Raw genomic sequence first — 15,754 nt, forward strand, 5'->3', positions numbered from 1 at the left:
AAGCCATTTCCCTTTGCAGTTCTGTTGCTGGAGCTTTTGCAGTAGGGAGCCTCAGATCCCCACTGCAGCTATAGCTTTTGTGTTTGAGGGAGGAGAGGAAAGGAGAAAAGTCAGCTATAGAAAGAAGGAATTTCAGAGGAGAGATCGACTGGCAAGGCTGCAGGATAGGCAGGAGAGGAGAGGCGGAGGCTGGCACTGGGAAGAAACGGCGTACCTAGAGCAAAAAGAGAGGCTGGGACAGTGAGGAAAAGGGAGGGGCAGCTGAGGTGCGGGAGGAGGCTGAGGGCTGTGCCCTACCCATCTGCGCTTGCCTCTTGTTTTTAAAGGTGATAGAAAAATGTTGTGGCATGTTCTTTCTTCTCTCCCTTCTTTCTCCCCTTCTTAGAGAATTGAGGAGAAGAGGTGGGGAAGAGGTAGGGGAAAGTGAAATTACAAGATGCTGCTGGCAACTCTGATCTCTTCCATTCCATCCCTTTTCCCGCATAGAAATGAGAGAAGCATCCTGTTCCCTCCCGTGCAAAGCTGCTAGTGCCCTGCTCCAGGGAAGTGGAGCTGGAGAGCGAGAGGAGGAAACAGCAACTGAGCCCGGCAGCAGAACAAGAATGTGAAGCTTGAAGAAGCTTCTTTCCACTTTGCACAGGAAGGATGGAGATTCCCAAAGTGTTCAGGCTCTTGGTAGCGTTCCTGAGTCTATTGTCCTGTCTCAGATGTATGGAGGTAAGAATTATTTTTCTCCTATCTGCTGGTAAGAAGTTACATGGCATTTTTAATAAGCTCACTGTAAGTGGATCTTGTTCTTACTGAGTATGTTTTCTGAAGTGTTCAGGCAGCTGTGGTCTCTGGGAAGGGTTGGAGGTATGGAGGGGGGTTTATTTCATTTTGCATATGAGTTTCAGAAAAAGAAATGAAAAAGCAAAGCAGGATGCACAAATGCTTGCAGATGCTTTGGCTCAGGTTTCCCGTGTTTCTCAAGCACTGCAGTGACCCTGGCAGGAGGAATCCTTTGTTTCTGTGCTTTGCTGATTGACTGATTTATCCCTATTGCTGTTGCGGACAGATGATTTATGGCCCCATGGACATGGGGCAGCAAGTGCAGCACAGGCTGTTTGCAGTAAAATTTGGGTGGTGGTGATGGTGAGTGCTGGGGGACATTGGAAGCTGCTGTAGAAACTCACAGCCACTAATGATTAGTTAGCAAGAAAGCATATTGCTTGGACTGCAGCCCTTTCATTTATGGCCAGTCTCCAAGAAGTGCGAGTTCAATTTTACATACTGTATGTTATTTATTAGTCTGACCCATCCCTGTATCGCATGCGGGCTTGCATGTGCATGCAAATGCGTGCTGTAAGTTAGGAGTAAGGGGACCTGGATTATGACTCCGTCGTCTGTCTTGTGTGATCTTGGGCCATCACCTAAGTTTAGCTCAGCTCACCCTCCTCTCTTTGCAAAGAGCTTTGAGATCCTCAGAAGAGTCCTTCAGAGTTGCTGGTTTACAGACCATTATTTGGGCTAAGGACAGCATGATACATGCAGAAAGACGGGGTTTTGGCTGAAGGGAATTTGTCAGTTACTTGCTGTTTTGCCTGTGCGTCTCCTTATGTATCTGAGATCTGAGCTGCCGTTTCTAAACCATACCAGGAATTGCACTTTAATATGCAATGTCACATTCTGCTTCTGGAGGGTGATCCTGAAGCTTGGCCACAGTTGTCAACACCTGCTGGACTCTGTCTATGAATAAGCTTGATTTTTAAATGATATCTGCCATGAGTAGATGTCGTTCTTTTCTGGTATCTATGGGAACTATCCTTCCTTTTGCCAGAGATGGATTTAGTCTACATCAATAATACAGGTTAATTCTAAATTGTCCTCTCTCCTTTTTCCAGGGAGAGAAAAAGCTGAGAGAAGCAAGATTACTGCATTTTTGAAGAAAAACAGAACTGTTTCCTATAGCTAACTTTTTATATATGCACACCTCCACTCTGTGGATTAGAACTTCTTATTCATATAAACGTGGCTGTATTTAGAAAATAATTAGACTATGTAGAGCTAGCAGAAGCATGTGAAGTTTCTTCTTTTCACTCTGCTGGGTCTGTGAAGATCTTGCTTCTGCCAGCAAACCATAGAACAGTGTTGAAGTGGAGATTTTTATCTCTGCCAGCAGCCAGGTTATAACCACCAAAAGCCGTGTCTGCAAGAGAAAACACAGTTTTGGGGCTGGACAGGATGCTGGAATTCTTAGGGCTTTGTTTCATAGTCTTTGTTCTTTGCTATTTAACTTTTGGTAATGTCACTGTAAGATACATCATATCATACCTTTCAGACCCTGAAATGTATTAAAAACAAAATTAGCAAAAAGCTTTGTTGGATTTTTCTTCTTACAGATGCTTGCCACTTTGTAAATGGATGTTTATTACTGTTTTGACAGGGATCCTCAGGGTCATCATCCCATCAGGTAGATGCTCTGTTTGCTACTGTGACCATAGATGGCTTGCCCTGTATAGGGGGAGAGAATGAGTAGCTATTCATTATTTTTGTTCTACTAACAATCATTTTCTTCTAGCTTTTCTTTTCACATGCATCTCTCTGACTTCCCATTCTATTTGCTCAGAGCATCAGGGCTGAAACCCTGCAGAGGACAAGCAGAGCCCTGTAATATAGTGCTTAGGTTGAGAGTAAATTTCTGCAGGCCAGTAATTATTCATTCTGCTCTTTGTGGGCAGAGCTGTGATTGGATTTGTGGAAGAGCAATGGGGAGAGCAGGGAAAGAAGCTGGTTACTAGGGTGTGTTTGCCTAAAGCAGCAAAAGGCCAAACTGCTTTCAGGACATGCCCATGTTTATTTCATCGGATAATCATCTCTCTGCTTTTGCTCTATTTCTTTTCTCAGGCTCTCTTGGGATCCCAGCCCAGCCAAAACCATTTGCAAAGTACAGGTAAGAACAAGAAGTTACTAATTCAGTCATCAGGCAGATTCTTTCCTGCAGTGGTGACTCAAGACCACAGGCACAATGAACCACTGTCTTGCTCTCTTCCTTTCTTTCCATCATCTTTCGATCATCTTTTCTCTTGTGCACCTCAATCTCCTTCCCCTAAATGGTCAAACTCCTTTCTTTTATGTCTTATACTCCTGCAATTCTCTACCCCTCCCACATATTCTACTTTCATCTCTTTCTTTGTCTCAGTCTTTTTCACACACTCACCTTCTTTCTCCTCTAAAATAGTGAATTCTCATCGGCCCTTTCTTCTTGGGATTCCAGCTAATCCAGAGACACAGTGTGGCTTCCAAACACCTACCTTCCCCCCCCCCCTTTTTTTACTTCTTTAAAAACCTTGTAGTTATTCTTTAGGTGTCATCCTATTAAGTCTTGACAGTTTCCCTGTGGATACGAGGCAAATGGTAAGATGCTTCACACACCTGATGTTTGCCCTACATATCTTTCCTGCAGACGGGTTTTCTGAGGGTGTTGGCTTCTATTCGTTTATTCAGTGAATAGTGCTATTATTTCGTTATCTGTTTCTGAGTTGTCTTTTCCCATTTCCATGCACTCCAGAGAGCCTACTTTAACTCAGAATCTGGTTCTGGTTTCCCTCTTTCTTATTTCAAGATTATGAAAGGAGATTTTCCTCCTTTTGCTAAAGACTATGTTGAATTAATTGTTCTTTGATTTTCTTTCTTTTTTTTTTTCTTTCTTTTTTTGCATGAAGTATTTCGTATAAGCACTGACCTGGAACATTGGCACCTGCACTCCTGCAAAAATGGATTCCCTTTCTCTTTCCATACAGTGGCCAAGTTCAAACAAGCCAGCTAATGTATATAAGGAGCATGCATACGATGAAATACTATGTAATTTCCCACCTTCCTGCTTTACAGAATAAAATTGAAGCTAATTTTAAAATCTTCTTGTTCTCAATCAATTTAGACAGGAAATGAATCTTCTGAAGAGCTTTAAAGGGCATCTTATTCAGGAACAAGAGCAGGTCGAGAAGGAAGTTGAGAGGTGTGTGCAAAGCTCAAGTGTTGGCCCAGTAGCGGGAACCAGTTCAAATTGTCCATGTTTGGCCCCAGAGTTAACACACATTTCAGAAGTCTGGGCAGTTCACTACTCAGACCAATTTGTTTTTTCAATAGTACGCGTAAATATTCTTTTAGCTGCTGCTTTGAAGAGCAGTATAATTAAAATCAAACAAGCAAGTAGCAATCAAGGCTGCATGCATGGAGGATGTTCCTGGAGAACAACTGGTAATGTCCTGCATCATCTGAGCCACACTGTGTGATGCCTTAGGTCATGCTAACAGCTTCTTTTCTGTGCCTAGCATCCAGTGTGTGCGGCATCGGACCTCTTGGGTATTACAATGGCTCACTGGCAGTCACTGAGGCTGGGGCAGAGTGCCTGAACTGGGCAGAGTTCCCTGATTATGTTCAGCAATACCCAGACCGCGGCTTAGGAGACCACAACTACTGCAGGAACCCAGATGGGGGATCTACACCCTGGTGCTTCTACCGACTTGCTTCAGGGGCCATCGGCTGGGCTAACTGCGACTGTAATCAGGGTAAGGGCTACTGAGCATCTCTGCCAGAGCTTGCGTTGTGCCATTTCAGGGAGGTCAGGTCAGAACCATGTGCTGCACAGACTGGGGCAGACAGCAGGTGGACACTCAGTGAAAGAGGCACAGTATAACAACTGTCTTGAATTGTAAAAGGACTTAGAATTGAAGTCTAGTCTGTGTGGGAGAAGAACGTCTGTATATAGTAGGGGGTGGATTTAAGCTGCTGTAGCCATAATGCCTTGCATAGATGTTTTCATTTTCATACATGGAAGCTTCTTTTTTATTGCTAACTTATGCGACTTGAAAAAAGTTATGCTGAAAACAACCCACTCCTACTCCTTAAGGTCTGTAGGAGAGCTCTTCTAATGCAACTGCAGCAGTTCATTTTTAATAAGGAAAAACCTTTTGTGCCTAGGTTTGTAAAAGAGCTCAGCAAGGTGGGTTCCAAGCTTATTTAAGAACTCCTTGCAGTGCCAGCACAGGGACTGCTGCTCTTTTCAGTGTATACGGAAGTGCTGAGCTCTCCCTTAATATACTTGGCCCTGGTGCAATGCTCTTAGAAATGTCCCATTTGTCCTCATATTTTCTGACCTTCCTTTCTTTTCCTACATTTTGGAGAACATATAAAGCACCAGTTAATAAATGAAACTACAAAATTTCCTCTCTTGCTAGTGGAAGCGCTTTCAAAGATGGCTCCATTGAAGTGAAGGATATGACAGTTGAAAGTGGCTGTATGCCGACTATGAGGTATTGCCAGCATAAGCAAGGTGTATGCTTCTCCCAGTACATAACTGAGTGGGGAGATGTGCAGTGAAGTGTAATGAAAAGGGCATTTACACTGACGCCTGTGTTCCCTAATGTCATTAAGGAGGATTTACCTGTTGTTACTGAACATTTTGTTGCAGTGACAGTGACTCTCAGGGATGAGGTAGCTGGTAGAAAATAAAGCAGTGGAGTGTCAGTAGAAGTTTGAGAGCCTGCCTTTTCCATATGCCTTTTCAAAGTGCCATGTAAATCCCTTCTCCTTTCACAGAAGGGGAAATGGAATCCTGCAGCTGACAGCAGAGACCAGATTTCTTGCTGATGTGACTGTGACTTTGAAAAGGGCATCGCACCAGCCATTTTCCTAAGCAGCCAGTGGTTGGAACTGGGAAGGGATCAGGTCCACTGCTGCTTCATTCAAATCATTTCAGTGACAGCATGAACAAAATAGAGATGATAGAAGCCAGATCTAGTTCAGCTCCACGCAAGTCCAACACTTGCTCGTCTGAGACCTCCACCAGTCTCCATCAGAAAATAGCAGCTTCTTTTTCTTTTGGAAGGTGCTGTGCGGCTGGCTGAAGGCGGTAGAGTGGAGCTGTACTTCAGTGGACTCTGGGGCACCATCTGTGCTGACCACTGGACTGACTGGGATGCCAGTGTTGTCTGCAGGCAGCTAGGTCTCAGGTGGGAACCTCAGTCTGGTTGCAGCACATTCCTGCTCACATGGCCTTTGGAAGAACAGCCTCGCCAGTTACTGTCCCTCTGGTGTAATTTATTGGCTGGTGAAGGAGGATTTTGTTTTGTGGATTGATTTCCTACTTAGCAAGATCAGATATTAGTGTTTTCTTTCTATGGCTGTACCTGACCCCAATCAGCATTTGCTGAGAACTGTTTCAAATGCTGTTTTCTGAAGTTTGTCATTTAAGGCCGTGATGAATGAGTTGTAAGATCATATCCCCTTTTTCTATTATTTCTATTCTGTTACCAGTGGTCTATTAAAAATCTTGAAGGTGTGAACCCTCTTTGAGAATCACAGATCTGGTCTTTCAGACCTCAAAATAGCAAGGAATAAAGGTCCACAGAGAAAGAAGAAGCTAATTCATGTAGGTTAGATATGCTGACATGTTAAAATCTGATGAAATCATACATCAAAGTCTCAAATTAGGGTGCCATTTTTTAACCAGATCAGCTCCTGTGCAGTAAGTAGCAAGAGAAAATGTGTCAGGAAGAGGGAATAGCTTTGTGCTTGCTTGTGCTTTCCCATTAGATTGTGATTGGCCACCCCATTACACAGCCCCAGTCAGCTGGGCTCACTGGGTGTGAAATGTCACAGCTGAGCTGGAGAGTCACAAGAACTGAGAGAGTTCAACAAGTGCAAGTCAGGCAGTACTGCTGCATTTCATCCTTCTGTTGCATTATCTGTACCAGTGAGATCGGCACAGCTGGGAAGGGGAGTCATCCTGGATTGTGGCGTATTCCTCTGCACCTGCAGTCAGCAAACTGCCATGGGGATGAAAAAGCTCTGCTGCAGTGTGGTTACCAGGAAGCTGTGTCAGGATCTTGTAACCAGAGAAGTGCCATGGCAACATGTGTCCCTCCAGAAGGTAAATCTTCAGGGAAGGTTCTCTCCCTGTCTCTTGGGTTTGAATTGCCTGAAATCCAGTGTTACTGATAAGATGTAAAACCTCAGGGGTTGTGAAGCTGTGAGGAATCAATTGTTGGAGCAGGTTCAACTTGCACCAGCTGTAGAAAAGAATACCTTCTTTCCAGTTGAAAATCATCCATCCCTTCCTAATCTCAAAACTCAAAGTGGGCGTACCTTTAAAACCACTGCGAGGTGGCAGCGATTTATGGCTTGATCTTGCGTTTATCAAACCAGGCTTTTGCCCAAGAGCAGTAAGGTCCTCGTCACTGTAGTCCCCGGTTAGAGAGCCTTACTTGGACCAGTGGCCAGCAGCATGACTGTAGTGGCATGATTGCAGCAGTGGGCAATTGTGCATATTCCTGTGAGGGCTGAGAAGGAAAAGGGTGTGCTAAGATTGGATGACAGCATCCTTGGAGCTCCTCTGGCTAGTGAATAGATCTACATGCCAAACTGCTGGATGTGCTTTGTCTCTATCTTGCTCTGTTTTGCTCTTTTTCCCTTTCTTGAAGCACAGGTGTAGGTGCACCATTGCGTTTGGTTGGGGGAAAGGAGAGCTTCGAAGGACGAGTGGAGGTTTACCATGATGGAAAATGGGGTACCATCTGTGATGACCAGTGGGATGACCGGGATGCTGAAGTGGTTTGTAGACAGCTGGGACTCAGGTAATTTCCCTTTTGTATGTCATGGTACAGTAACAAAAGTGAGCGGAATGAAGAACATGAGAGCACGTCGTTTTAGTATAGTACCAGCTGCTTCTAGGGGAAGTGTACAGAAACCCTGGATAGTTCAAAACTGATCATCTCATGAAGGAATTTTGTACTTAATTCTTCTCAGTTCAAGTCTATGCCTTGAAAAAGGAGTTGGTGTATCCCTATCCAAGGTTGATTTATATTTATCTAGTGTTTTTGCATACATGTGAATCTTTCTGTCTTGGCCTCAGTGATAGTTCACCAAGGTGATTTCCATATGTGAACTGCATTTGTTTAAACAGCTTCAGTTTCACTGACTGCCTTTATTTTCCTGTGTCAACAAAGCAAGAGAGAACACCTCATTCTCCTCTGTGCCGTTCAGCATTTTGCATGGGAGCTGTTGTATACTCAACAGTCTTGAAAATCAAATCAGTACAGAATTGAGATGCTTGCAATTTTGAGATCCCTCAAACCTTTGGAGTTTGGCATGTCACTAAGATTGAAACATCATTGTCCTCAGAACTTTTCAAGGGTTTGAACTGTTCATGTTGCGGGTGAGTTTTTGTTATCTGTTAGAAGGGGTCATTACTTTTTTCCAGTGAGACATTTTAGGCAACAATTGGCAACACCGCTGTGTCAGAAATACAGATCAACTGTGGAAGATCAACTTGTCCACCTAGTGTAGACAAGTCCCTGTGCAAGGCAAAATCCAAGGGAATAAGACTGTATCCTTTCTTACTGAGCATACGTATCTGTGCTGTTTGCAGTGGAAACCCAAAGGCCTTGTCATGGGCTCACTATGGGCAGGGATCCGGCCCAATCCTACTGGATGAAGTGGAGTGCTCAGGCAATGAACTCTCACTTGACCAATGCAAGAAGAGTGACTGGGGGCAACAAAATTGTGACCACATTGAAGATGCTGGGGTCTCCTGTGACCCTTTTACAGGTATAGATCCTTAGCTCTATGGCAGTCACATGCAACCTTTCTTATTCCTGTATTACACAGTCTGCTCAGCTTCAGGATCCTGCAGTCCTTCTGAGTGCAGCTTCCGCACTCTGGAGGCAGAGAGCAAGCATCAGGTGGGAATGAATCACAGCCAGGCTGGGTGGCCTTCCCATAGCCTTCCACAAGTGTCATGGAAAGGCTGAGGTGGATCTTTCCCTGACAGATGGGCATATTTGTGAGCAAATAATGTTTAGGGGTTTTGAGTATCCATAGATATCTGTGTCTTCAGTCTCTTCCACTAGTAGGCTATACAGAGTCTCCAGCAGTGGGGCAGGGGCCATTTCTGTTCTCCCCTGCTGACTGCTGATCTTTCCTTCTCCCATCCCTTGCAGAGGGCACTGTCAGACTGACTGGTGGTCGCAGCCCCAGCGAAGGCAGGGTAGAAGTTTATTATAATGGAGACTGGGGCACAGTATGCGATGATGGCTGGACAGATCTCAGTGCCCAGGTGGTCTGCAGGCAGCTGGGCTTCAGGTAGGACTGAAGAGTGTTTTGTAGTGTCTGTGCTTCCTAATTTCAAGGGTTAGATTCCATGTCCCTTCACTGCAGTAGGCTGGGCCTTACTACTTCAACGCTGTCTTTGTTAGATGGGTTATTGCCATTATATAACTTTATTCAGGAAAGGTTAATAGGTGTCCACATCCCTGAGTTAGAAAGTTCTCTTAACATTCCTTAAATTTTCATTTGTATCAGCTCAGCACTGCCACCACATTTACTTTGTCAGCTAAACTAGGTCTTCAGTATTTGAATGAAGGCCATTAGGGCAAAAAAGTAACATTAGGCATGTTCATAATGCTGTTCTTTCAGCCCACTGTGGAAATATTCCTCCAGGAATGAGTTGAGGAAAGATTTTTTAAATCAGGATATTGCAGCCTCAGGGCCCTTAAAGCTTTCTGTGGACATTTTGGTATGATTATAATATTCTTGTAAAATTTCAGGCTTACAGGCTGAAAAAATACTTCATAAATTTCTCCTTTTGAGTTAAACTGCATACAATGTTTGTAACCTCATGCGTCTAAAAATTTGCAGCTTTCTGCATTTCAATCCCAGGTAGCATGAAATAAGTTACTTAAATGTTGGTATTTCTGATGCCTCTTCTGCTCTGCCACCTGGACCCCCAAATGCTGTATCTGGTGTCATGCCTGCAAAGCAATACCTGTGTTATAGCTGGCCCTCTGTACTACTCTGACTGTGCATTTGGCTGGACACAAGAAGATGGACTGATTTGAGAAGGCCTCCCTGAAAGCTGAAATCAGAGAGGTGTCAGCCTTTTGGCTGCCATCCTGTGGGTCAGAGTGGCTTAGGTAGGGAGGCCACCACTATTGTATTTGGTCTCTGACGGGGGTGGGGGGGAGGGAGTGTCTCCTTTTGCATCTGAGCTTAGGTCCCTCTGTGGGGTTGGTGAGTCTTCATGGATGTTTCTGTTTCTTTCCTCTAGTGGTCCTGCTAGCCTGGCCTCTGAAGGGGATTATGCAGCTGGCCAAGGCTTTATCTTACTGGATGATGTGGCTTGCACAGGGACAGAGCTCTCCCTTCTGGACTGTCTCCATAGCAACTGGGGGCAGCATGACTGCTCACACGCTGAGGATGTGGGAGTCCACTGTTCACCTGAGAGCAACACGGTCACTGATAGCAACTTGGGTAACTTGCCTTGCCTCTTTCCTGGGACAGTGGAAAAGTGTTAGTTGTTAGTCTGTTCCTCTTGAGACCCTGGTAGGTGTGGGAGTTCTCCTTGTGCTGCCTTATGAGGGGAATTGCTTTTGGAGAAAAGGTTCTGGGAGTCTTCCAGCCATGAACCTCCCATTAACCCTGGATATTCTGGATCAGGGCCACAGAATTGTTGTTCCGCAAGGACATATAGCCAGACCCTTTCTAGATATATTCAAGCTTGTCTATCTTGGATCAACAGTTAATACCTTCCTTCTGTTCTTCTTCTCTTCTTTACTCAGCTTCCAGAATATGATCTACTAATGGTTTCCAGTCTGTGTTAAATAAATTAATACCCATGTAGTCTCATGATTGAGCAGGGAGGGGAAATGAGAGGCACAGTCTTTATATTAAAAAAAAAATAGCTTACTGATCTCTGGGATTCATCTTTCTCCATAGAACCCAAGTTCTAGATGCCTCATGTGCTCTGATATTTTTGCTTGCAGTGGCCTTTGTGTTTTCCCCTGCAGGGCCTCCTGTGCGGCTAGTGGATGGAGAAAGTGCCAAGGAGGGACGGATTGAGGTATTCCTGAATGGGCAGTGGGGCAGTGTCTGCGATGATGGCTGGACAGACAGGGATGCTACAGTGGTTTGCAGGCAACTGGGGTTCAGGTAAGAGATCTGGTAGATGCATCTCACAGATAGGAAAAACTCTCAGGTGGAATCAGCTCTTTCCAGACTGCTTTCTGGGGACTCTACTTCTTAATTTGCATGTATTTGTGTATATTTGAGGAAGTAGGGTCCTGTTCTCACACTCCAGCAAGTACTGGAGTACTGTATATGTGGAGTGATACATAAATATTTCTCTTAAAATGTACTGGTGTGTCAGGTTCGTCTGCTTCCTGTTCATTGCAGATTAGCCATCTTCTCTGTCATTGCAGTGGTACAGCAAAAGCCAGGGGAATGGCTTATTTTGGTGAAGGCCATGGGCCCATCCATCTGGACAATGTAGAATGCAGCGGCATGGAGCGCACTCTGGGGGAATGTGTCAGGCCTGACACTGGGATTCACAACTGCTGGCACAATGAAGATGCTGGTGTGATTTGTGACTACGTGGAAGAGAAGGTCCAGGATATCAGGAAAGCAGGTGACATGCCCGTTTCCTGTATGCAGAAATCTAGGACTCTAGTTGTAAGATATCTGCAGTGCACACTTTCACGCTTTTTCCTGTAGTTCTTCCTTTTTTGATGAAGCTACAAAGTAAGCATGTCCTGTCCTGCACCTCCTACTTACACTTTCCTTGTTTTCCTTGTCTTTTATTAGGAGCACAGAGTGCTCCAAACTAGAGTTTGAAGAGCTCCACCCATTTCAGGCCTCTGAGGCTGCAGAACTTCCCAGCAGCCAAATCACTGCACCCTTAAAGCGTAACTGTGAGCAAATTTTTGTTTCTAGAGTACTGAGAAAATAGTTGTAGAGGTACCATTTCTGGCATAGGATTACAGATACTGGAGGTAAGCACCTCCACTCAAAGTGAGGAAACCCATAGGAATAAATGTGCTATGAATTCTGTACACACAACAGAATGCAATCAATTGCCATGAGAATTAATGCCCTCAGGGAAGGGGAGTGATATCTTGGTTCTACAATAGCAGTTTTTCATCTTTAAGCTGAAGATGTCTGCTCAACTGCTCTAACTTTGCTGTGCAGGTCCAGAGTTTGGCATGTGTGGGATGCGCTTGCTTCATCATCGCAAGAAAAGGATTATAGGTGGAAACAAGTCTCTCAGGTACTACTACCCTGTCATTACTGGGGAAGGCAGAGCCTGGTCCAAGCTTTCCTACAGATGCTGGAAGTTGTCTAGCAAATGCTGACTTCATTGACATATTTCCAGTGGTGATTCTTGAACTGAATTTGAGCCAGTGGGCCCATCTATAGGAGGATGCAAGCCAGCTGAGGAGAGATGGGACAGAGTGGATCAGAAAAGAGGAAAACAGTTCCTGTGTTGTGTTGCATATTGTCCTTCTGTTTCTCCTTCAGAGGCGGCTGGCCATGGCAGGCGTCACTACGGTTGAAGGGTTTTCACAGAGATACTCGTCTGCTGTGTGGAGCAACATTGATAAGCAGCTGCTGGGTAGTAACTGCAGCCCACTGCTTCAAAAGGTGTGTTTGTGAGTGAGGAGCACCAAGGAATAGTAAAAGACTAAGAGGATAACCTCATTTGAGGTTATCCTTCCATCCTGGTGGAACCACAGGAGCGAAGTTTCTAAGCAAGGACCTTCAGGTTGTGATCTGGGTGCACTTATAGGGATGATTAAATACAGGCTGGCTTTACTCCTCACTGCTTACACCTACTTTGAGGATTTACAGCTTAAAGGGAATCAGCATTTGGCTATTCCAGTGATTTGAGAAACAGTGAGCAGGTAAGGTCAAAAGTCTGTTGCAACTGTTGTAATCATTTTTATGGAAAAAAGCCTGTATTAGCAGATAGTGATATGTGGCACCCATAATGCCAACAAGAGCTGGCATTATTCCATCTGCAGGACCAAAGTCCTGTAGCTGCCAGTTCTGTAGGTTTGTGAGGAAGTAGCTCAGTCTCCTAGCAGTTGAGGTTTGTGTTTCTGTCTCAGCAGGAGTACCAACCTCTTGGGTATCTCTTTCTCCAGGTTTGGTGTTGATGTGCGACGCTATCTGCTGCGGGTAGGCGATTACCACACAGGTGTGAAGGATGAGTTTGAGAGGGAGCTGCCTGTGGAGAGGATTGTCCTCCACAAGAACTACTGGGCCAGCAGCAATGACAATGACATTGCCTTGGTCCGAATGCGGGGCAGAGAGGGTCACTGCCTCTCCTTCAATCGCCACGTTTTGCCTGTCTGCCTTCCTGACAGGAAAGAGAAGCCTGACATCAACAGGCAAGCCTGCATCATTTCTGGCTGGGGAGACACAGGTAAGAGATAGCGCTTTGAGGAGCAAAAAAAGTGCTAAAATTTGGACTCATGAGTCTACACAGGCCATTAATTTACATCTGCACAACTCAAGGCCATGTTCTTAGTGTTTCTATTCTCTGTGCGTGGACTGAAGGAGCAGGGAAGAAAGATGATTTTGTGCCTCTATTTTCTTCTGATTTTGAGACTCTTCTGGGCCTGTCTATGGGTTGAAGTTGTGGTTACCATAGCATCCTTCTGAAGCTGTGGGAGAGAGGAATGCTGTCATCTGGTCATGTTCCTCTCTCTCCTCCCTTCCACACGTTTGCCCACAGCAGACCCCTTAGACAGCATCCTAGTGTGGAGCATGCGTTCAAAGCCCATATACTGTTCAGGGAGACCTCCATGTTTCCATGACTTCCTGCTCTCTTTATGCTACTCTAGTAATTGAATGAGGGCTTAGTGATGGGGGAATCTCTCTGACTACTTGCTCATAAAAGGCATGTGCCTGGGGAGCAACTTTAGCCAGGTTTTCTTCCTGTGCAGTTGCTGGTCTTTCTGATCTGCCAGGTCACTGTGTTAAATCTTCCTGGATTTTGATCCTGGGACTGGGGGCAAAGCTTTTCCAGTTCGGCTCTGACACTTTTTGCACTAGGTTCAAGACTTATATGACTTATTTACCTACTGCCTTGCAACCAATTGCTACGGTGCTTCCTGGGTCAAAGGGACAAGGGACTAAAATGCTGCCCTGACACACAGGCATTAGCAAGGTCTGAAGACACCTTTAAATTCTAAACAAAGCTTTATAACCAGCTGTCCAGTCCTTCCCTCATTTGGGGTTCACAGATGCAGTGCAGAGATTTGGGCAGGGAGGCCTTTCTGAGGCTGCTGTGACTAGACCAAATCCATATGTCTAGAAAGACTTGCTGCCAAAAGGCAAATAGCCCAGGAGCTTGTCTGTTGATTTTGGACTTACCCATCCTTCCCAGCTGTCTCCCTGGCTGTTACCCAACTGCTTAACTGAAGATATACATTTGTCTTTGGAGCCAGTTGTGCCAGGTGCACATGTCATCTTGGTTGTCTGGGGAAGATCGAGGAGCAATTTAGCCATGTAACTCCCTTACGCTGTACTGGGAATTAATGGCCAGAATCCCTCCCACACACCAAACCCAGCTTTCCAGATGAGAGCTAAAGTTACACACTAGCTTGTGGACTTGCTGTAAATCTTAGGCACAGAAAGACTGCAATCTAACACTCAAAGGTTATGTTCGGAGCAAGTCTGGGGTTCAAAAGAGATTCAAGCAAATAGATGCGATCTGGCCAAAGATGAAGTGAACTCCTTTTGAAAAATATTTGGATGTTTCTGAAACATCTTCTGAAACCTCTCTGAGGACTGAGCATGTCACGAATATTAATGTATTTATTCCCCTGAGAAAACACTGCCCTTGTCTTACAGATGAGGAAATGGAGAGGTAGAATAAGTTGAACAAGGTTCAAGTTACTTACGGGCAGAACCAGGGATAAGAGTCATCCTTTGATCTAACCCTCTTTCACCAACCTCTTCCCCATTTCTTTGGTCTTACAGCTCTTTTTCGTGTTCTAGCTTTGCAATATTATTATCTGAAGTTCTAGTGGTTTAGAGATGCTGAACTAGGCCTAGTCTGTGGCACAGCTTTGACTAGAAATGTATAATATTTGTTTTTTGTGCAGAGCACTTGCTTTGGGTTGCCTGCTGCTGTCCGTATATGAATTGGTCTACCTGTTCTGTTTTGTTTCAGGGAAGTCCTATTCAAGAACGTTACTGCAGGGAGTGGTGCCTCTTCTACCACGGGAAGATTGTGAGGTCCGTTACGGACAGAAGTTCACTAACCGCATGATTTGTGCTGGGAACCTCTCTGAAGATAAACGAGTAGACAGCTGCCAAGGTGACAGTGGTGGGCCGCTCACGTGCCAGAGATCAAGTGGACGCTGGATCATTTTGGGGATCACTTCCTGGGGTTACGGCTGTGGCCGGAAGGATTCCCCTGGTGTGTACACAAAGGTCAGCAAATATGTACCCTGGATCAAGAAAGTGACCAAACTAAAATGAAGATGTCTGAGCTGTAGGATCTTCAGCATATGATCCCTTTTGCCATGCAGCAGCTGAGGGCTGTAGTTTCTGACCTGTGTCTGACAGATTTTTTATTTTGTCATTGGACACTGGGAAAACTTTAATGTAGGATTTGAAGAGAAACAACTATGTCTTTTTTTTTTTTTTTTTTTTTTTTTTTTTTTTTTTTTTNNNNTTTTGAGTCTTTGGTTTCACCTTAGTCCTTAATCTCTTAGCAGAGAAAGCAGGTGTATACCAGTAAGACAAATAAGTCTGTGGTGTTCTAGCTGAGTCCTGTAATGCAGTCACGCTTGTCCGTTTCCCTGGAACACAGAAATGGTATGAGTGGGGAGATTCATGCCTCTGTAAATCTCTTCCCCAGTGTTTGTATGTTTGCGCACTTGAAAGAGACCGCAAGGAGATGCTTGGGAGATGGCACCAGGCTGAG

General features: G+C 44.9%; 1 protein-coding gene across 1 annotated transcript; it reads left to right on the forward strand.

Moving 5' to 3' along the window:
• The first annotated feature begins 356 nt into the window (after positions 1–356).
• LOC146591764 (neurotrypsin-like) lies at positions 357–15,454 on the forward strand. The gene is made up of 15 exons (XM_085312258.1): positions 357–717; positions 2,887–2,932; positions 4,314–4,550; positions 5,870–5,993; positions 6,738–6,913; positions 7,469–7,616; positions 8,411–8,589; positions 8,982–9,123; positions 10,088–10,290; positions 10,827–10,968; positions 11,238–11,443; positions 12,004–12,082; positions 12,334–12,456; positions 12,960–13,240; positions 14,996–15,454. Exons 1-15 carry the CDS (start codon positions 646–648, stop codon positions 15,304–15,306), a joined length of 2,469 nt encoding a protein of 822 aa, XP_085168384.1. The 5' UTR covers positions 357–645; the 3' UTR covers positions 15,307–15,454.
• The last annotated feature ends 300 nt before the right edge of the window (positions 15,455–15,754 follow it).

This window comes from Rhea americana, unplaced genomic scaffold (assembly GCF_003343005.1).
Source record: "Rhea americana isolate MKP2758 unplaced genomic scaffold, rheAme1 scaffold_36, whole genome shotgun sequence".
In the NCBI taxonomy this organism is placed as follows: Eukaryota; Metazoa; Chordata; class Aves; order Rheiformes; family Rheidae; genus Rhea; species Rhea americana.